Source organism: Pleuronectes platessa, chromosome 20 (genome assembly GCF_947347685.1).
Source record: "Pleuronectes platessa chromosome 20, fPlePla1.1, whole genome shotgun sequence".
Taxonomy (NCBI): domain Eukaryota; kingdom Metazoa; phylum Chordata; class Actinopteri; order Pleuronectiformes; family Pleuronectidae; genus Pleuronectes; species Pleuronectes platessa.
Window position 1 is genome coordinate 1,551,069 of NC_070645.1, and position 21,992 is coordinate 1,573,060.

Here is a 21,992-nt window from a genome sequence, read left to right on the forward strand (position 1 = left end):
ACTCACTCACACACACAGGCCTTGGGCTGGCCCTGTCCCCTCTCACTCATACACTGACACATGGACAGTAAAGCTGAGCTGAGAGAGGAGAGGTGGTGAGTGAATCTGTAAATGTCGAACAGTGAAAATGAAATGTGTGAATACAAGGTTTCCACAGCAGACTAATACAAAACTATTAGCCCCTCTGTTTAAGTATCAGAGCAGAAGTAGTGGTTAGTTTGTACCGTGTCAGAGTCCCTGTCTGGGTGTCCTCCCTCCGCTCACCTGCTGACCTGCACCCGCTTTACATTTTAACTATAAACACCAACACTAATCACAAGTTATTAGGACCTGAACAATATTGAGGTTTACTTTGTGTTTGTTTGATTCACTCCAGAGTTCACAGGACACTTATTTAAACACATCTAAAATGTGACGAGCAGAAAACACACACACACAAACACACATACACACGCAATATTCTAGAGGAAATGCTGGAATACTAAACAAATACAATACAAAGTTAAAAGCTATTCTAAATCATAACTATCCCATCCTGTTTACTGAGCTGGTGACATTTATCTTGTGCCAAATAGTTAATATTTATTCATGAGAAATTTTTGCTAACAGAGCAAGAGATTTCATTGCATTTATTGTTTTGGTTGTGGTTGTTCTTTCATTTGTTTAGTATATTTTCATATTTTAATTCTAATTTAAACGTTAGGCTGAATATTCTTTAGAATTAAGTTAATTGCTCTTGCAAGATGATGCTTTATTAGCATTATACCAGTGGTATATGACAATAATTGCGGGCGCAAAATATTGTCCAACAAAATGTATGTATTATTTGTGTAAGACTCTTAGTCTGTTTTATTCTGCTTTTCACAGCAGCGGCAGGTGGGAACCTGCCTGTTCTTATTAACCCCTCAAAGTTGTTTTACAGACAATGGTCCATTCTAGAAACAACTTTTTAATCTTGACAGTTAATCGTCTGTTCCCAAGTGTCAGTTTCCTATAATTAAATGTCTCAAGGTGGGGAGTATCTATTCCAGGAAGCTGCAGACAGACACTGTGCCCAGCCAATGATTCCCAATGCATGTGTTCAGTAAAACTGAAATAGGTTTGTTGAAATTTAAACAAATTGTAAAGTATATCCTACACTCAGGTGGATCAATATTTAAGTAATATTAACTAAATATCCTGAGTTAACAATTGACCCCTCTTTGTTCAAAAGGTCACATCACCTGTGTTGTTTTGAACTCAATATATTAGGAATGCCCAAAGGAAATTGTTACATGTGACTGTTGAGCACCTTTCGGGAAGTTTCTCACATATGTTAATATTATTAACTTGAACTTGGTTTTCAATCATAATTTTTGTAACCGTGAACAAAAAGTTTGGGCATACGTTTCAAACCAGTCAGCATGTTCGATGGGCTCCCAGCTACATATCCGTTTGCAGTTGCGCAATGGTTGGCATACGGCTTTTGTACGATCCACTTGTCTTTGTCCGCTGTCATTAAAGTGACTGCGACACTGAAGTGTTCACACACAGCATACTTACATGACGAGGGAGGGTCTTCAAACTTCTGTTTGTATGCGGTTGCTATGACCACAACCCTAAAACACAGCCGGTCCTTCGCTATAGTTGTCTCTCGGAATGTGAGACCCGTTCGCACACAAATAAGTGCTGCACGTGGACAAGCTGCATTCGTTCGGTGCGTACCGAACAGCAGATTTCTGGCATGGGTCTTTCAGTTCGGATACATGTACTGTTACACCCCTATTGGCCAAAGGTCAAGGTCACGGTAGCCTCATTAAGTATGTTTATGATTTTCTTGAACATGATATCTTAAGATCAACACTTGGACTGAAATGATTAGCAAGTGCTTGTAGGTCAAAACTCAAGGTCACAGTGACCTCACATCCCCTATGAATGTGATATATAAGAACCACCTGTAGAGAACTTCATTTCTACTAGTACAATTCACTTGGACTTGGGTGGCTATGGCTGAGGGGTAGAGCGGTCGTCCTCCAACCTGAAGGTCGGCAGATCGATCCCCAGTCTACCCCATCTGCATGCCGAAGTATCCTTGGTTAAGATGCTGAACCCTGAATTGCCCCTCATATAACAACAAAGTGCTACTAATAGATGCACTGTATGAATGTGTGTGTGAATGGGTGAATGTAAAACTGTACTGTAAAAATATTTGAGTGGTCATCAAGACTAGACAAGCTCTATATAAATACAAACCATTTACTTACTGATTAACTGATTTGATTTCGGTGCTCTCTCTGGCCAAGATTTTAAGGTAAAGTGATTACGTTTCAGTGGTCAAAGGTCACAGTTACCTTATATGAATCTGAAAAAAAAGAATTTAGAACTATGTACTCAGAAACTGCACTAGTTGGCAGAGGCATAACACTGCAGTGCGGTAATCCTAGTTTGTGTAATTAAAGCGTTGCCAAGTTAAAAGGCCCAAAGTCTGCAGTAAACGGAGCCCCTCCCCAGAAAGCCCTGCTCCTAAAGCTCCTGAAACTCCACATCAATAGTCAAGAGCAGGCTGGGCTAAGAGGGGGGCCTTAAAGAGACAGGAGACAGGAGGGTCTCAGACAGAGGCTGAAAGAGGTGTTGCAGCATGGGAAAGTATAAGGAAAGTAATGCATTTCCTGAATTTTAAAGCATATAACCCTATTAGTTGTAAGCATCACAGCAGTGAAGAGAATAAACTTTAACCTGCACATGACTTACAGGTGTGCATGTAGAGGTCAATTGCAACCTATGTCTGTCATGGCAGTTACTGCAAGTTAAGTTGTCTGTAAATTCCTACTGTTGCAGGATTAGAGTGACTTGGATAAAGGGCATGTTCCTTAAATTCAGTGGTTAGTGACATCAGAGAGGGAAAATTTGAACATTGGGTATTAAGGAAAAGATGCATTTTTATATATTTTCTGAGTTTTAAGAATAAATATCTCATGGGGGAATTAAAAAAAATCCCAGCATGAGATATTTAAAAATTAAAATCCTGGATGCTGAAATGCTGACTGCCTCTAACAGAAAACAATTGCATTGCCCTTGCTTGATTAATTGTGGTGAATAGTACTGTGCCTCAATCAACCACTCCACTATGTGGTACAAAGGGAGCGTGCTAAGCCTTTAAGCTTCTTTTAGACACTCAACTCTTATTAATTAGCAGAAAATAACATGGCCACTCTGTGTATGGAGCATGTTTGGATTAACCAATCACTGCAGTTTTTCTTGTTTGGTTGTCTTTTTGCCTGATGCGGATCAGACTTTGGACATACAGACAAGGACATTTTTTGTTACTCAGTGATATCAGTAATAAGACTTTACTAAAATCAGTGTTGAACCAGGTGTCCATATTATAAATATAAATATATTAATATACTAACCCTAACCCTAATTATTTTAATTTACTCATTTATTGTATTAGAAAAGTCAGAAATAACACAATTATTCTGAAAATATCTACTATCCCTGTATTAAACAGTCTCACCAAAATGGAAGATCACTGGTACATGACACTTCATATTCTTGTTAGAGCAACAGACCTATTAAGTCCATATCCTTAATTCAATTATGTCATTTATAGACCTTAAACTGAGATTGTTTTGGAAATTTTGTCTTTTTTTGTGCCCATTTCCATCACTGACTAAAGTGTGTTTCTGAAGAGTTTAGTTCATATATGATTCCTAACAGAGCCACTACCTGGCCTGGTTCACTTTGAAGATTAGTTATATCATGCTTTTTATAATTCAACATCATTAACATCATATAACAGGATTTGTATTTGACTGTTGGAGGATTTTGGACCATGTAATAGGTGAATCTTTATTTGTCCTACCGGTTGTCCCAAGCCTACAGAGTATTTGAAAAATTTCACTAATCTTTACAGTCTAATGTTAAACCGCTGTTCAACATTGTACATATACATATTAACACTTGGTAAAACATTTAATGGTTAGAAGTAGAGTGAGGGTTAGGGCGACCTAAACAGGTGAAATCGTGAATCTCAATTCATAACCTGTTAAATCATACAATTTATGGGATAACAATAACACTTAATTTAGATCAGAATAAGACATTTATACAATACATACTTACAATACTAGTATTATACTATCAAAGTTTGCAGTTTGACAGACAACCTCATTTCATAAGGTATTGTGCGGACTATGCTCCTGTATTGTACAAGCATAGAGCTGTTTCCTAATGTGATTTGGCTTGCATTAAGGTAACTTGTCCTTAAGCTGTCTTGTCATGCGCCCTGCACTGCCTAAAGTTGTAGCTCTGTATTTATAGCAGCTCTTCTTAGTGTCTTCCCTTGTTATTAAGACACTGAGATCACTGTGTACGTGCTGTTTGGAGGCTAGATTAAACCCTCAGCTCTGTAGAAGGACTACATCTTTAACATGCAGAGAAAAAGGAAGTTCTGCATGTTTCTGTGTATACAGTTACCTTTTTGTGAAGGCCAGTCACTGCCAGTACACGAAGAAAGGGGTGGATCTGTAATTAAGACTTGGAACTCTTAGCCCAACTGGTGATCATGGAAGATAAACACAGCAACAAAGAAAGAGGAGTACAGGGGGAAGCTATGGACATGGAGTATCAGGGAAAAGAAGAACCTGTGAAGAGTGTTTGAACTGTGTGGTTATGTGTGTGAGCATATGTGTCAGAGACGCCATGGGAGCAGTGCTGAGCTGGCTTGCTGCTCGTGTCTGTGCTCTGTTGCTGGAAACAGCTGAAGCACTGAGACACTGGAGAGTAAGTAAAGTGCTGGCTTTGTAGGATTTCATTCAAGAATTGAATATGTGCTGGTTTCAATTGTGTGTGTGTGTGTGTGTGTGTGTGTGTGTGTGTGTGTGTGTGTGTGTGTGTGTGAGTGTGTGCGTTCATGCTTGTGTATGCTTAAGGGAGCGTGAGCGTGCATGCTCGTTTTATGTTGAAGGGAGCCTAACTGTTCCTTGAGGTCATTAATTCTTTATCAAATCAGTAACAATTTGAAACACACATTATTATTTCTGTTCAGGAACAGTTTTGTTTGATTACATATGCCCTCTCTATTTTGTAAGTGTTAAAAAATATAATAAAAGCAATACTTGAAATCAGATTTAAATAAAATAAATTATCCTTGAGAAGACTAGTATATTTTCATTTTTTGTTAAGCTTGCAATTACCCACCGCGTGCAGTGAGTTTTGGTTCCAGTTGGAGTTACGTAACTGTGGTTCGGTACTTCATCATTACACAGTGTGTGGGTGGGAACTAAAAATGGTTCATATGTCACTTCAATCAAAGAACCTAAACCATCACATAATTGAAGACTTGTGTCAATGCTCATATGATACAGTGCAGTGTTCTCCTAGGCACCAAAGAACTTGACTTATTATATTTTATAGCGTAATGATCTATTCATTTGTTTAATTTCATTGAAATTATTGGTAGCTTGAATAAGTCGGAACACTCAATTTTCTTTTTGAATATTGTTGTAGATCTTATGACTTTTTTTACATTAATTGAGTAGCTGTTAGGGTTCAAATCAGTGATTTGCCTTCATAAAGATTTTTCCTTGTGTAGCTCTTAGGGACTTTATGAGGATTAGCTTTATGTCCTTTCTAGAATTTGACTATATCCACCATTATTATTGAACTGATTTAAATGTCCCGCCTTCTTTTTACTGTCTCCACAGCCACAGGAAGCGCTTGAAGACTCCCCCCTTCTTTCTGAAGGATTAGGCTTAGAGGAGGGGGATTTGGGTGCTGACTCCTTGAAATGGTGCGAGAGAAGTACAGGAGGTGGTGACACATCGGATGAGTATTTTGACTCTCGCTCATGGCACAGTGACACCTTGTCGGATTCAACTGCAGACGGGGAGGACTGTGTGGTTACTCTGCTTGAACTGGAAGATACCTACAATGATCATAAAGGCGGTTTCTTCCAGACTGGGCAAAACAAAGCCCGAAGGAGAGAATTATTGACCGCCAAGGAGAGCCACAGAGATGCCACAGAGACTTCTGTTGGACAAACCAGTTGTAGCAAATTGAAAAGCCCAGAGAACCATCTAGACTCTTTTACCTTAGAGCTTAGAACCAGAAACCTGTGCTCAGTTGAGACCCGACCCTATCCAAGTAAAGAGAAATTAAAACTCAACTTGCTCAAGCAACATTCCAGTTTACAGTCTGTTTCCACAGACTCTCAACCAAAGGGTTGCACGGAGCCATACAGTTTACATGTACTGAGCCAACACAATAACAAGGTAAATACTCCAATAGACACCCATGATGTAAAGCTCCTTGCACAGCCAGAAAAAAACAAATCCAACAGACTGAATGAATCCATAGAGTTCAAAACATGTATGATTCACACAGATGCAAAAGAGGAAGGAACTGTGGAGACACAACAAGACGAACAGCAGGAAAGTCTAGAAATCAGCAATTTTCAGGATGTAGTACATAGTATTGAACAGCTCAGTACAAATGTTGCAGAGAGAAACCCAGGTTTAAATAAACGCAACAGTGACTTTATAGATAGACATCATCAAATTTTAAAGCATCAGAGTATAATCAATGAAAACAGCGACAATAGGAGCTTGTGTAAGACTGTGGGGATATTTAATAATAAAACACCTGACAAAATACAGACTCAATATAGCAACAACACAAGCATAGCAGATTCAAATTTCATAGATGGAATAAATGCAAACAAAACTGACAGTATTTGTCCACCAGCATACCCTCAATCTGAGAATAAATACACAGACTCTCAGATAAGAACAGAAAACTTGGCAGTTTCAAACAGCACAGACGCATATGGCACAAAGACAAATAGGGTATCACATAACACCAACTCGAATCTCATTGGCAAACTCAATACACAAATCAATGTATTGTCAAACAAGGTGGACATTAGCTGTTCACAAATTCAGTGTGTTGAGAGCCCCAACGGAGGGCTGTCGGAGACCCACCCTCAAGTTTGTAATGGTGTAACAACATCCCATGATAAGACAAAGGTTTCAGGTGTCTGCTTCCAGGCGGAACAGGGTGGGCTTGTTGGCACTGTTGCAGAGGGGAGAATATCACTTGGAACAGTAAATGAAATCTCTACCTCCATCACATTTTCCACGGAGACTACAGCCTCTTTGGATACCTGTGCCACTGAGCAGTCTATTGCTCCCAAATTTCCTAAAGTAGCTTCACCTGTCCCACCGGTTGAGGTAGACAGGGAGGAGTTCACAGGGAGGGAACAAGATCAAAAGCAACCTCAGATGTTACAACTATGGCAAAGTCAAAGTCAAAACCAAAATTTTATCCCCAATAAGTTGGATCAGGGGAATGCTGGATCAGAAATACCCTTTTGCAAGCAGCTCCATTTAGTGGACAAACATTTGAAGAGGGCTCAGTCAGTCTCTACAGAAGCAGTGCCTGACTCAACTCAAATCCAACGTGACACTGTTGACGAGTCGGAGGAATGCCTGTCTTCTCACACATTTTCAAATAATTTCCTGTTTTTATCTGATAAGCAAGAAGCAGAGGAGAAACCTTCTCTGTTATCAGAGAAGTTTAGAGGGGAATGGGTGAGGGTCAGAACACCCTGCTCTTTTCACTGGCCAGCCAAGGAATTGGAGGGGGAGTACAGTTATGTTTGTCCTGACCCGGAAAAAGTGAGTAAAGCGGAGGGTAAAGTCAGTCTTTCACAATCAAAACTTCGCAAAACAGAGCTCTCTGAACACAGTGAGCTGCAAGTTATTCCAGAAGTCCTTTCCAATGATGCGGAGGTCTACTTTTATACACAACATTTGACTTGTAAGATAGGGGAGATATCAACACATCCTGGAGAGAGTGAGTCTATTGAGTACAGAAGAAGAGAACACCCAGGTGTAGGTCTAAAGCCAATTTCTCAGACAAACATACAAACCACTGCCAGCACAGTTTCTAGTCAATGCAAGCAAGTTCAGTTGGATCTGAAGATCCCTGAAACTCTTAGTTGCCCCAAAACACCTATTTTCCTTCTTTCAGACTCTAACAATAACAACAAGGGCAGTAGAAAAGGTGTACAGAGAGGGGAGGGTATAGATTGTTTCTTAGGGCGAGCCCAGAGCAAGAGTAATGACAAAATAATTTACCCACTGGTTGAGCCATCAACAAATGCGATCCTTACATTCGTGCGAGGTGTAGACAAACCCCAGACAAATTCGGAGGTGTCAGTGTCCTCACTAGATCACAGTTTCAACTGGAGCAACGAGGAATCGGAATGTATGCAAGGAAAAAACTGTAATAGCCTTGTCCATTTAAGCCTGGTCCATGCAAATCAGCTACAAAAACCTGAGACAGAGAAGAGTACAGAGAATAGTGTAGTTTTAAAAAGACTAATGCTCAAGCATTCCAGCTCAGAAAGGTATGAAGGCCCTAAGCCATTGAGTTCAAATGTGGACTGTCAATTTAGAGAAGACAAGCTACCAGGGGACCACAGCTTACCTAATGCAAGGGGATGCTACACGTCTGAATCATTAGAGCGACATACACTGGCTGTCAAGTGCAGAGGGAACACACAGGTGAGCTTGCCAGCTCAACAGCAAGAGGTGAAGGAAGTCAGATATTCACACCCTGATGTAAGTCTCAACCTACTTGCTGTCCGAAGTTTAGAACCAATTTGGGAGGCTGAGCGTTTACAGGAAAACTGTGGCACAACAGTAGATAATTTAATAATAGAACCAGAGAAAAAACATGAGAAAATGAGGCCTGCTGAAGAAGATAGGGATATTGTTACCCTTTCAGAGGACATCTTCAGCCCCTCTGGTCCACAACACCAGGCTGAGCAGAAGGAAATATCCTTGGCCACTGCTGAGGAAGAGCCTGAAGTGACAACAACTGTCCTACGCAGTAGTGAAAAGCACTATAGACCTATGACTGTTGCCTATGATGCTGTGTGTTACACCTCAGCTAGTAGCAAAAGTTATATTTCAGACAGAAATGACCATCTAAACAAAATGATAAAAAGAAGAAAAACAAAAGGCTGTCAGACAGAAAATAGAGGCTCTACATTTTCTGTCTTTGCTAAAATGCCTTCTTTTAGGAAGGCTAAGGGCTCTAAGTGTAGCAGAAGTGAAAATATTCCCCAAGAGTCACCAGATGGAGAAAATTATGACCTTATGTCTGAACAAGGCCCAAGGAAGGACAACTCAGATGATGAGGTTTTTGTCAGAGGTGACATCAACCAAACAATCCACCAATTCAATTCAATTCATTCCTCGGTGGATTACGAGGTAGATGAAGAGAGCTGCAACTTCTTCACCTCTACTCCACAAGCACATCATGTCCGTCATCTAATCGGCCAAGGGAGTAGCCAGGTGGGCAATGAAGGATCAAGCCAACACAGCCCCCTTCTCGGGCAAGTTGAGTCCCCTAATGGGCTAAACAACAAGAGGAGCAAGAGCAATGACAGTTTAAACATTCGTATGCGCTTTGCACAAGCACACAGGTCTCTTTCCAGTCTGTTTGAGTCCCGTTCCATGGATAAGGAGAATGAGGAGCAGGCCACTGTGTGCATTGATCTGGATTCGGTTAAAGCCAAACAATCCTGGAGGAAGCTAAAAATGCCCAAGGAGGCTGAGCTTCTGAAAAGAGCTCTGTCAGCGCCAGATGGAGAATGTAGCAACACTGGACAAGAACTTGGACACTTTATATCTTCTCCACTCCTGGACAGGCTTAGCAATCCAGGGTCACCATCCTCCCTCAGAGCCCTTCGCCACACAGATCCCATATCCAAACGGGGAGTTCCACAAGGGAATGGAAACATCCATGGGTGCAAATCTGAGGGCCAGAGAAGAAAGTGTTTACCTGGCCTATCGCAATTTTCAAATGACTCTGCAATTCCACATCTCAATAACATCAGCCCTGTTTCACCTTTGAGCCCCAGCTCACTAGCCGCCCTTACCCGCCAGCCTTCACATCCTTGGAGTAGGTCCCACCAAGTTGCTAGTGAGGTCTTGACTGAAAGCCCCCTACGGCCAATGAGCCCCAAACCCAACAGTCCTAGGCCAGCAGCTCAACGTAAAAACTTCTGCTATCCTCAGTCATCAAGGGCCAGCTCTGTGTGTTCTAATCTTCTGGGTCAGTCAGTCAGCGTGGAAGGGCTGACAGACCCCCCTGAGAGACCTAAAACCCTAAAACCCTCAACTAGCCCTTTAGTTGTCAATCTCAGTCTTCTGGATACGGAAGAGCACAGAATAGACAGCCAGTCACACATCAGCCTGTATGCCTTTGGCTTCATCAGTGAATTAGAGGTAAGAGGAAATCAAATATATTCAAAAGAAATGTGCAACAAAAATGCTACATTTTGAATGATGAATGCAAATGTTTTTCTGGGATCACATTCAAATTTCTAATGATTGTGTTTAAATGTTGTAAATACTCCTGCTTTTTGTATGTTAAACACCTCTACAAAGGTAGAAAGACCAGGCCTTGTTCAACCTCTATCAAGATGACAGCCAAGTTCCAGCTCCTCTGGAAATGTGTTTCTTTTCCACTTTCAACTTACCCACACTAACTCGCTTTGAAGACCAGTAAATCTCTTGCTCTGAATTGAATAGTGTTTGTGTTAATATGTGCCCTAGGGTGGTTGCCAGTGTATCGTTATCTGTCAGTGTCTGGGTTTGGACAGAGAAGAAGTCCCTCTTTCTTTGTGGCTCTCAGTGCAGAGGATGACATTGGGTAGAGAAACAGCAGTGTCATTTCTTTCTCCCTCTCGACTTCCAGCAGTGTGGTAGATTCTGTGAGTCAACAGGCTGCCATTATCTTATCTCGCTACCCACTCCCCCCCTCCCCTTGTGGCTTGCATTGCACATGACAAGAATATGGAATATGCCGATGCAGGCTAATTCAACCACTAAGAGCACTTAACCTTTAAGCTTGTTTGGATAAGTAGACTAACCAAACAAACAAGTTGTTTGGTTATCTAATGTTTAATTGACTGACAGCCCTAGACTACTGCAAATAGGCATATTTACAGATCTCATACCTGACACTGCATGTTGACGCTGATGACATTTCCGACTACGTTCCAATGTAATTGGACAAAATAGAATACTTGGTAGCTTTCTATTCCTTTTGGATGATTTGGCATCAGTTTGATGGATAGTTTTGCATGTATGTGAGTTCACTAAATGTAATACCAAACACAATTGTTATAAATCATAAATAATAAAAAAAAGGCAGTGCCACAGACGAAGAGTGTAGGGGAGACACTGCATATTTGAGGGGAGTCATGAAACCACATTTTTTGATATTTCCCTTGTTTTCATTGTTGAACCTCCACCGGTTTGCCACAGGTATTCTTGAGTTAAGACCCTGCATGTAATATGCAATAAAATAACAACGAAAAGGCAGGAATATGAGACTGAAGATGTTAGGATCTCTACAGACTTTACTTACCAGCCTTATTTCAGTGAATACAAGTATCTGTCAAGTATATTGCATACTTTTCATCTATCACAAGTTATGATCACAACTTAACCACAGCTGTACACTATACCATGAGTCACAAAGGGAGTAGAGTTGGGATAGAAAAGGCGACCGTGACTAACTAGTTAACCGTTGACTCAAAAGGGCTCTCAAAATGGTGGTCGGCCTGCCAGTCAGTCCAGAACGAGAAAGCTGTTGGAGGTGGAAAGCGAAGGGAAGGCCTCTATGGTTCTTGGCAGGCTGAGGAATGGTTGCTGGTTGGATGTGGGCCATGAAAGAGGTGGCCGGCAGCAAGGGCAAAACTGTTCAGATGACCTCTGGATTGAAGAGCAAAAGAAATACAAACGCAAATTGGCCAGAGTCATCAGAGGAAGCCTTGGCCAGCTCAACACACTGATATCTGAAGACATGGACAAAGTAAGATGTGGTTACATTGCTGTGAGCTGCCAAGACAAAGATCCAAACATTGGAAATCTTTGTAATCTTCACCTTCTTCCCACTTTGCCTTTCTTTTGAGAGTCTGGTTTTCCTGGACAATCTGTTTCTCGCTTGTAGCTTCTACTGGTTTCTCTTGGAAATTAAACTGAATTCTGTCCTCACGTTACCTTCTGTTTTATGCATGAAGTAAAATATTTTTCTTTTCTTCTGCCCTTATTTCATGCATGCCAGATCATGTTTTATTATTTTCTCTACTTCTCACTCAGTTATATTGAATAAGTGAATATGTAATACTCGTTTATGTCTAGGTCATCATTAGCCAGAAGGCAAGTGACAATACTGATCGAAACCAATCCTCTTCCATTTACACAGACTGATGCTGGAGTCACCTCAGGGCCCATCAATGCTTTCAGGGGGATGCCGCTTAAAGCCCAATTCTTCTCTCAGAGCACTCCCATTGGACTTGACTGCCTGGGCTGGAGAAGACGCATCTCCTATACCTGTAAGTAGCAAGTCTGGTTCAGTCTTTTATTTAGGATTTTGAACCCTTTACTCTTTCCTTGACCTAGGGGTTTAAATGGAAATCAAAACTTTGGCACCTTTGACACTCTGCATTCTAGATGATTTCTCCAGTCAGAAGGATGTTCATGCATTTTATTCATGTGGCTAGCAGTGTAAGATATTTCAATCTCTCATTAACGTGTATATACAGTGCCTTGCATAAGTATTCACCCCCCTTGGACTTTTTCCCATTATGTACTGTTACTAACTGGAATTCAAATAGACTTAAATAAACTTTTTCCCGTTTGATCAACAAAACATGCATAGTACTTTGGAGGTGCAAAATAAATTTTATTGTGACACAAACAATAATGAGAACAAAAAAGTTGACATCTGTTGGGTGCATAAGTATTCACCCCCCTGTGTCAATACTTGGTAGAACCCCCTTTCGCTGCAATTACAGCTGCAAGTCTTTTGGGGCATGTCTCTACCAGCTTTGCACATCTAGAGATGGAAAGGTTTGTCCATTCTTCTTGGCAAAAAAGATGAAGCTCAGTCAGATTGGATGGAGACCGTCTGTGAACCGCAATCTTCAAGTCTTGCCATAGATTCTCTATTGGATTGAGGTCTGGGCTTTGACTGGGCCATTTAAAGACATTAACATTATTTAATCCAAACCATTCCTTTGTAGCTCTGGCTGTATGTTTAGGGTCATTGTCCTGCTGGAAGACGAACCTCCGCCCCAGTCTCAAGTCTTTTGCAGACTGCATCAGATTTTCTTCAAGGATTTCCCTGTATTTGGCTCCATCCATCTTTCCCTCTATTCTGACCAGTTTCCCTGTACCTGCTGAAGAGAAGCATCCCCACAGCATGATGCTACCACCACCATGTTTCACTGTTGGGATGGTATGCTCAGGGTGATGGGCAGTGTTGGGTTTTCGCCACACATAGCGTTTTGCATTGAGGCCAAAAAGTTCAATTTTGGTCTTATCTGACCAGAGCACCTTCTTCCACATGTTTGCTGTGTTTGGCTTCTGGCAAACTCCAAACGGGATTTTTTATGGATCCCTTTCAACAATGGCTTTCTTCTTGCCACTCTTCCATAAAGGCCAGATTTGTGGAGTAGACGACTAATAGTTGTCCTGTGGACAGATTCTCCCACCTCAGCTGTGGATCTCTGCAACTCCTCCACAGTAACCATGGGCCTCCTGGTTGCTTCTCTGATTCATTTTCTCCTTGTCCGACTCTTCAGTTTGGGTGGACGGCCTCCTCTTGGTAGGTTTGCGGTTGTGCCATATTCTTTCCATTTTCTTATGATGGATTTTATGGTGCTCAGAGAGATGTTCAAAGCTCTGGATATTTTTTTATAACCTAACCCTGCTTCATATTTCTCCACAACTTTATCCCTGACCTGTTTGGTGAGCTCCTTGGTCTTCATGATGCTGTTTGTTCAGTAATGATCTCCAACAAACTCTGAGTCCGTCACAGAACAGGTGTATTTATACTGAGATTAAATTGCAGACAGGTGGACCCTATTTACTAATTATGTGACTTGCAAATGTGACTTGTGAATGCAATTGGTCGCACCAGATCTTTGTTAGGGGTTTCACAGTAAAGGGAGTGAATACATATGCACTCAACACTTTTCAGATTTTTATTTGTAAATAATTGTGAAATCCATGTAATATTTCCCCCCACTTCCAAATGATGCACTATTTTGTGTTGGTCCATTATATAAACTCACGATGAAATAAATTTTAATCTGTGGTTATAGCATGACAAAATGTAGAAAAGTCCAAAGGGGGTGAATACTTATGCAAGGCACTGTACAAGTATTTTACTGACTTTTGCTGATGCACCTGTCTACAATTTGGAGTACTGTCTTTACTTAATCTTGGAGACATGAATAAAACTTGACTGGAGTCCACCTGTGGTAAACATTGGCAAGACATAGATTAGAAAGATACACCTGTCACCTGTGTATACATCAGCTCTCTGTAGATCTCCACAGTAAAATTGTGACTTTGCATTGATCAGGACTACGGTAAGAAACCATTTCTAAATCTTTGAAAAAAGAATTTGGGACAAGCAGAGCACATGATAAAGTTGTGCCACAGCCAAACTAATTAACCAGGCAAAAGGGGGGTGTTCAAGGGAGTTGTTGAAAGTGAATGCACATCTTGAGAACGGGTCATCTTCATGCAGTTTCGAATTTTCGGTGATATGGACAGGTGACTTGCTAAACTTTGAATCAACAGTGACCAGCTCTATGTAGCAGTGGTGGCTGGAACTCAACCTTAATGATGACAAAAAAAACATTATCAATTTGAAACTACAGACATTAAGTGTAGAAAAAGTGAGGAAATATATTAAATAAAGTTGACGTTTGTGTTTATTTAAAAAATATTGTTTTATTTTGTTAACCCACATTTTAACATTGATAGCACACCAGGCTAAACCTTTCTTATATTTAGGCCAAGTAATCTGTCAACTGATTGCGCTTGGTATGCAAGGGCTGCAGAAGTTATAACCACCTTGCTAGCACCCACATGTACTGCTACAATGCATCAATATGTGCTGCTAACTGGACTGCATTTCTAGAGCACTTTTCTTGTCTTCACAACCACTCAGAGTGCTTTACATTACAGATTACATTTTCACTTACACATTCATACATACTCGCCATCTCTGGGAGAGTCATGCACATTAGGTCATGTCTGCACACACACCCACACCTGATCTAACAATGTCACATTAAGATCATCATGTACATTATAAAGTCTCTTATATCGTATACAATGTCGTGCATTATCAATCTGATCCCAAGATGAGCATAGTTAATCTGGCAGCAGTATATCTCTTTCTAGCACATGTGATCTTCTTTGAGGTGGTTTCATTACACTGAAATCTAATGGTAACATCATCTTGAAAATTCAGATAGACAACTGTGAGTTCAGGCACTATTAGCCTCAGCCGCGGCTTTGGATTCAGCCATCAGTTTTTCTTTGACAGAACTTCATGGGCATCACTTGAGAAGGAGAGAGAGGATGGCGCCGAGGAAGGCTGCCGTGTCTCGCGCTCTCCCACCTCTGCTCTTTTTTATCTTTTTTCTTATCTTATTTATTCTACTTTATTTTGCATTGTGCACTCCGGTAAAGCGAGCCCTATCATCATATATGAAAGAGAACAACTTCTGTCCATCGGGTTGACGGTAAAAAACACTTTTTCACCGCCACCAACAACAAACAAAGGAGACTACCCATGGCGCTGTTTACCTGCGGTACCTGGAACACGGAGGCGACGATGAAGGAAACGAGGGTCGCGGGCAGGCGTCCTGGTCCGGCTGAGGAAACGTGAGAACCGGCCTCCTCTACCAAGCATTCCTCTGGCTAATGTCCAGTCTCTGGACAACAAGCTGGACGAACTTCGTAGCAGGATGGCTTTTCAACGGGACATTACGTTTTGTAACGTGTTGGTTTTCACGGAGACTTGGCTCGACCCCTCGATCCCGGATTCCGCTATTGTTCCAGAGTGGGTCTCCATTCACCGCCAGGATCGGTGGCGGTGAATGGAGAAATTGCACAAATTGCACTATTGTTGTTTTATTTTATTTCTCTCTTCATCTGTAAATATATATATTTAGATATATATATTTTTTATTTTCTATTGTAAATTTTGATATTCTATTTTATACTATTTCTATTGTGTTTTTTTGGGGTTGTAATTACTTGAGCATTGCTAGAAGAGAGCCTGTGACTCAAGCATTTCATTGCCAGTAAAGCATTTTGACAATAAAAATCTTGAATCTTGAATCTTGAATCTTGAGATTGTGTAGTGACTTTTAGCAGCTAAAAATCTGGTGTTTGCTGACCTCTGCTGGCTTAAGAAATTGAAAAACGTTTTGCTAATAGATAACCATAAGCAAAAAAGACACGTATCCATTCATACAAGTTTCAAAATGTAAATATTTTCTCATTTTGTCAACCATCTGTCACGGTATAGATGTTTTGACCTAAACACACGGCCAATTAATCTAGGTGAAAAAACAATCAAATCTAATAATTATAATTTTTTATATGATTTTATATGTACACAACATTCCTAATGTTTGAATTATCATAATAGATTTTCTTTTTTTTCTATTTTAAAATTGGCCTGTTGAAAATCCTTATACGTCATTGATCTGTCTATTAAACCATTATTATCAACTGCTCATTACAGTCAAATACCGAATGATTATGTCCATTAACTTCATCTGAAAATGTACTTTGTAGAGTAACCTGTGTTGATGCTTTAAAAACCAACATACTGTGGGTGTGTGTGTATGTGTGTGTGAGCGTGTGATTGAGATGGGGTGGGGGGGCTGGACTGAGGGAGGAGGGAAGCTTGTTCTACCAAGTCTCCACCTTAATGGATACTGCACCATTAGTGAGCTGTTCACACTGTCGCTGGAAGGCAAATGACATGGTTGAGCTGCACAAATCCCCCAACAGGACCCCCACTGATGTCAGCCGAGAGAGAGAGAGAGAGAGAGAGAGAGAGAGAGAGAGAGAGAGAGAACTGTGTGAGTTAATGTGAGAAAATGAAGCAGTGTGCAAATGGGTAGAGACCCAGAGAAACAGGAGCGCGGAGGCAGGAGCTGTATGAGAGCCTTATCCAGAGCAGAGAGATGACGGGAAGAGTGGAGCTCTGTTACAGCTCTCCTGTTCTGTGCATGGGAGGAGGAAGCAGCAAGTTGACAGCTTAAGCTTACCTCAGCGAATAGTGCAGCAGATATCAGCCAAGAGGCCACCTCCTCCTCTTCCTCCTCTTTTTCTGCATTCTCTCCCTGCCTGAGGAATAAACCACCTGCCAGCCGCTTTGCCTCTTCTTTATTTCCACTTACTTCTCTACTGTCCACCTCCATCTCCCCCACTGTTGTCGTGCATCCAGATTGGGATGCGGACCCAACAGGGCTCGGAGGGGGGCGTGCCCATGCCTGGGGGTAGCTGTGGCAGCAGTGGCAGCTCAGGACTGTCGCCAGGCTCCGACTCAGACGGCGGAAGCCCAACAGGCAGAGTGGTGGACAGCATGTTGGATGGAGGTCATGGGGTGGGTGGATGTATGGGTGGAGGCGGCAGCTTAGGCGGCACTCTGAGGGGGGTCCTGTCGCGTTATTGGAGCTTGGAAAGTCTGCACTCTACCACAGGTAAGTGCTCTGCATAGATAATACAGGTCTTTGCTGAGCTGCTTCAAAATCAATAGATTTCAAAATGTATTTTGCAACTAGAAATATCGTCGCCTTTTGGGCCCAAGGAATGCATAAGTTCACTGTATGCGACCAGGCATGTACCCCAGTAGATTGACAAAATGCCATAATGCTACTCAGTTATTCAGGGTAGGATTGAATGTGTGTGTGTGTCTGTGTTTGTGGATGCGGGTATCATGCCAGCTCGTCAGCCGACACCATGTGTTTGGGTGGGTTGGTTACTAGTCATGCAGAAATAGACATATCAACACTTTCCTATGGTGGTAATGTACACCCTTGTTCTCCAATGTTGTACTGATGGCCATCTGGTTGCATGTAAGGAATCTGAGCTCTAAGGACTAGAGCTGGTTATCATTTGTAATCTTTTTTAAATTAGGGCTGAGACTTTTGTGTTAGTGTTTTTTTTTGCTGAAACAATATTGTGAGTTGGTTGTTTGAAACTGACTGCATAGAGATGGTAGGAGAAAGAGAAACAAGGAATGACAAGTAATATTGTATCACAGGAATAAAAGTTTGCAGTTACTATAGTTAATTCCTGGTTTCATAGTGAATCCATCTCTTCATCTTAATTCATTGATTTGGGGGAACAAGTAGTGAGTGGCCTTTTTTTTTGCTTTCAGATTAGCTGGCGTGAATAGAACAGGATGACATGTGTTGCTCAAGTTGTCACTTCCTTGTTATGTCAGTATATGTCAGTAAATAGCTGTAAATTCCAAGGGGACCAGAGTTAGTGGATGCGGAGTCGTTCTGGCTCATAAAGCATATAACTACTGACAAGGAAACAAGACACTGTTAAAAACATATTAGAAACAATGATTCCGCTCTAGCGATCACGTTTTTGTTTACAGTACTCCGACACCAGCATCAGCTTAATCACACAAACTCACTTGACGTCTTCTACACATTAGGCACCGCTTTTCATTCGAAGATATTTGTTTTCTTTTCCAATCGTGGGTCTGTTGCATGTTCTCACATCGACTTGTACCAGGGGGCCAGGTTGAAAAAGTCCACAAACTCTGGAGGCTCTCCCTTGGATATTTGCGTTCAGACGTATAGCCCCTGCGGAGAAAGTTTAGAGAATCACTGGAGTTCAGGTTATAACAGAAATAAATAACTATTTCATTTCTGTTCAGTACAGCATCTTTAACACTTGGGTACATAAGATTAAATCAGTATAACCCTCATTACATCATACACTCATTACCCACCAGTAATGCATTAATAGATTATGTGGTTTCCTGACTTTGATCCACCAAACCCTTCAGCACAAAAGCTGCCAACATAGTATCAATATATTTAATGAATTGTGACCAAATTGTATCCAATTTAAGCCTGGCCCGGCTCCATAGGTATGTCAAAGATGACTTTGTGCCACCACCTACTGTTGGACGATGGACACAGTGGAATTTTGTTCAGTTTAATGCCAAGGACATCTGACCCTGCTGGACATTGTGTACACACAGTGGATGTACACTGTGTCTGTGTAACATTGATGTACATTCTAATACAAAAGCAGTAGCAGTGAGTATATGGCCCCCTCCTCTAACTTTCCAAATTAGAATTTTTTAAGATTTTCTTTCATCCCTTGTATTATTATATTGTGTCTTTGGAGTTGCATCCAGCTTGCTTGCACTCAGTAGCCCTAACTGTCAGCCTGCTTTTCTGTTGCTGCCATGTGACTTTTTTCATTGCAGCATTCTGATGTGGGACCAGGCTGAATGGAAGACAAATTGGCCTTCAGCTCAGGACTTTGTGCAGCTGTGAAATGTTAAGCTGGCAGCAGCAAAATCAGTGGAGGGGAGACATATAAGCTCATAAAACTGTGGCATTTAGCCAGGATCTGCCTCGTTGAAAAGGCATCGCATTAGCTTTAACATGACTCCTAGTTGTTGTTGTTGCAGCTTCAGGGTATGTGTGTGTGTTAAGCTATAGTGTTCTACTTGTTAAAGATTATAAGAGTGTGTATATTTCAGGGAGGATATATTTCAGGGAGGATCGGTGAAGATGTACAGTAGAGTGGGAGGAGGCTTGACTACAGCACTGTATATTCCCTCTGGAATATAAGCAAGTGTTTGTTCAGTCAGTTCAGTTTATTTACATGTATTACACACTTGTAATGAAATTTTGTTGTCACACGTGGCTGTGTCCTTTACCAAGCACAGTTTTTTTTCCCCGGGCAGCTACACTCTTGTTTAGTTACAATAGCAGCAGAAACATAAATATGAGCTCATAACTAAGAACTCATGGTTTGCCCCAGTTGTGAAGGGGCAAGGATGGAGACTGTCCTCTTCAATAAACTGCATCACTGGCCAACGGTTCATGTGTTTTTGGGTTTAGCTACAGCTGAATGTCTTTCTTGCCATGGTCCATCAGGAACAGCGACAGAAGGATGATGTTATATCATTGTAAAACCTTAGGGCGAGGAGGTCAGAGTGGATGGTTGGGATTATACAAAGGATGTGACTACGACATTAAGGACCTCTGTTCACATCCTGTCTCTAACAGTGACTGTTGCCTCCAGAAACATAATAATGGTAAAAGCCATTATGACTCCTGCTTAAAGCCATTATCATGTTGCTGGAGTCAAATTTTTTCAGCAATATGATATCTGAACATGTCAATAGACAATTATAGGCAAAATTACAATAGTAAAAAAAATTATAATTGTCCAATGCAACCCATAAGGCGAGAGGGTTTGTTGCAGGCAAGATTTTTGATGTTGTTAAATGATTCAACAAAAACTTTGATTAAAGAAGACTATAGGTTCCTGTAACTTAACAAACATTACTCAAAGTGGTGCTAGATAAAATAAGTCATCACAGACTCATCCTACTACATTTATCACCACTGTATGTTTAATATAGTATCCAAAGAATGTCTGTAATCAATTTAGTTTATTTTGAAAGTCTTGGTTATATTGATTACAACTGATTTAGTGGGCTTTGACAACTATAGATTCATAGATGCCTGAATTTACCATAACTTACAGTGAAGAATTCATTGAATGTGCTGAAAAGATATTAGTTAGTTGGTAAGCAGATGAATTTTAAAATGTTCAGCTGATGTTGAATCGCTTACTTGTATCCTATATCTGAATCATTACTATCGTTGACTGTTTTAGAACCACAGTAACCATCACAAAATGAAGGCTGCTGAATCATTGACATTATATCAATAAAAAATTCATCTAGTGAATTCAGTAAGATTCTGAATTCCAACCCATAGCTCCTCATAGTTCAGGTGTTAGGCTTTCTCAGAGTAAGGACTCAATCGCAGACCAAGATGCAAAAATACTTATTTCCAAAAATAGAAAAAACAAGGATCCAAAAAGGCAAAAACTTAAGTGCAAAAAACAGAGAGTCCAATTCAAAAACAGAGTTCCAAAAGGGAAAAAACACAGAGGATCAAAAATCAGAGTCTAATACCATACCAGGTAAAAACAGGGCTCAAAAACGGCAGAATCTTTACATAGCTTCTCACAGACAAACGATAACAATCCAACAGTGGACAACGGAAAGACTGGGCTTATGTAGAAGGGGGAACAAAGACAAGACACAGGTGAACAAATCAGGCAAACACTCAGGGTGACGATAGGGAACAGGTGAGGGAGAAAAAGAGCGGGAAGCAGCAGAGGGCGGAGTCTCCGGAAAATAACAGAACACACATGGTCTGACAACATAAACACAACAAGCACATGATAACATAAATAAACAGGGGGAATCACATGACATAACAAAACACAAGCAGGAGGCACAAGGGAAAATGTCTTAGAACACCCGGGGTATTGTGATATAGCCTCTGGGGACTACCAGTGGTGCTTTAGTTTTGTGTCATATCTCTACAGTATGTTTATGTTCAAAAGAAAACCTGAAAAAAATCACATCTTGTTCACCAAATCATTTCTTTCAGGAAGGAACCAAGTGGTCAGTAAGGATCAGCATAACATCTAATATTAATATCGGTTGAGTCACTTTTGTATTATATCTATCAGTATAGAGTGTAGCACACAGGAACAAATCTAACATCCTAAGCATTGTGAGTGTACAGAGCTTGGTGAGAGATGAGAGTATGAGCAGCATCCAGTCGTGTTGTTTTTGCCCTTGACAGATAGGAGAGGGAGTAAAGGGGGGTTTGGTTTTGAGATTTCCACTGATGGAAATTAGAAGAGAAGTTTAATCTGATTTACATTGTAAGATTTTTTTTCTGTTGGAAAGAGCTAGATCAAATGGAAAGTCTCCCATGGCTATGAGACAGGGGGATGTTTGTCTCCTGCTTAACGCTGTGTTCCTGTGACAGATATTAGAACACACACTCTCTCACCCATTTGACCATCCTTTGCCTTAAAAAC

At 40.9% G+C, this 21,992-nt stretch overlaps 1 protein-coding gene across 2 annotated transcripts in view; it reads left to right on the forward strand.

The window, feature by feature from the left end:
* Nucleotides 1–21,992, forward strand: part of arhgef4 (Rho guanine nucleotide exchange factor (GEF) 4) — a 134,843-nt gene that overhangs the window by 52,974 nt on the left and 59,877 nt on the right. The window contains exons 3-5 of one of the 2 annotated variants that reach the window (XM_053412363.1): nt 5,688–10,280; nt 11,602–11,874; nt 12,268–12,397. In XM_053412363.1, the coding sequence (XP_053268338.1) occupies nt 6,354–10,280; nt 11,602–11,874; nt 12,268–12,397 (4,330 nt within the window). In that variant the 5' untranslated portion in view covers nt 5,688–6,353. Of the gene's footprint in view, nt 1–5,687; nt 10,281–11,601; nt 11,875–12,267; nt 12,398–16,976; nt 17,585–21,992 lie in introns of those variants that run through there. The other variant, XM_053412364.1, reaches the window with a different exon arrangement.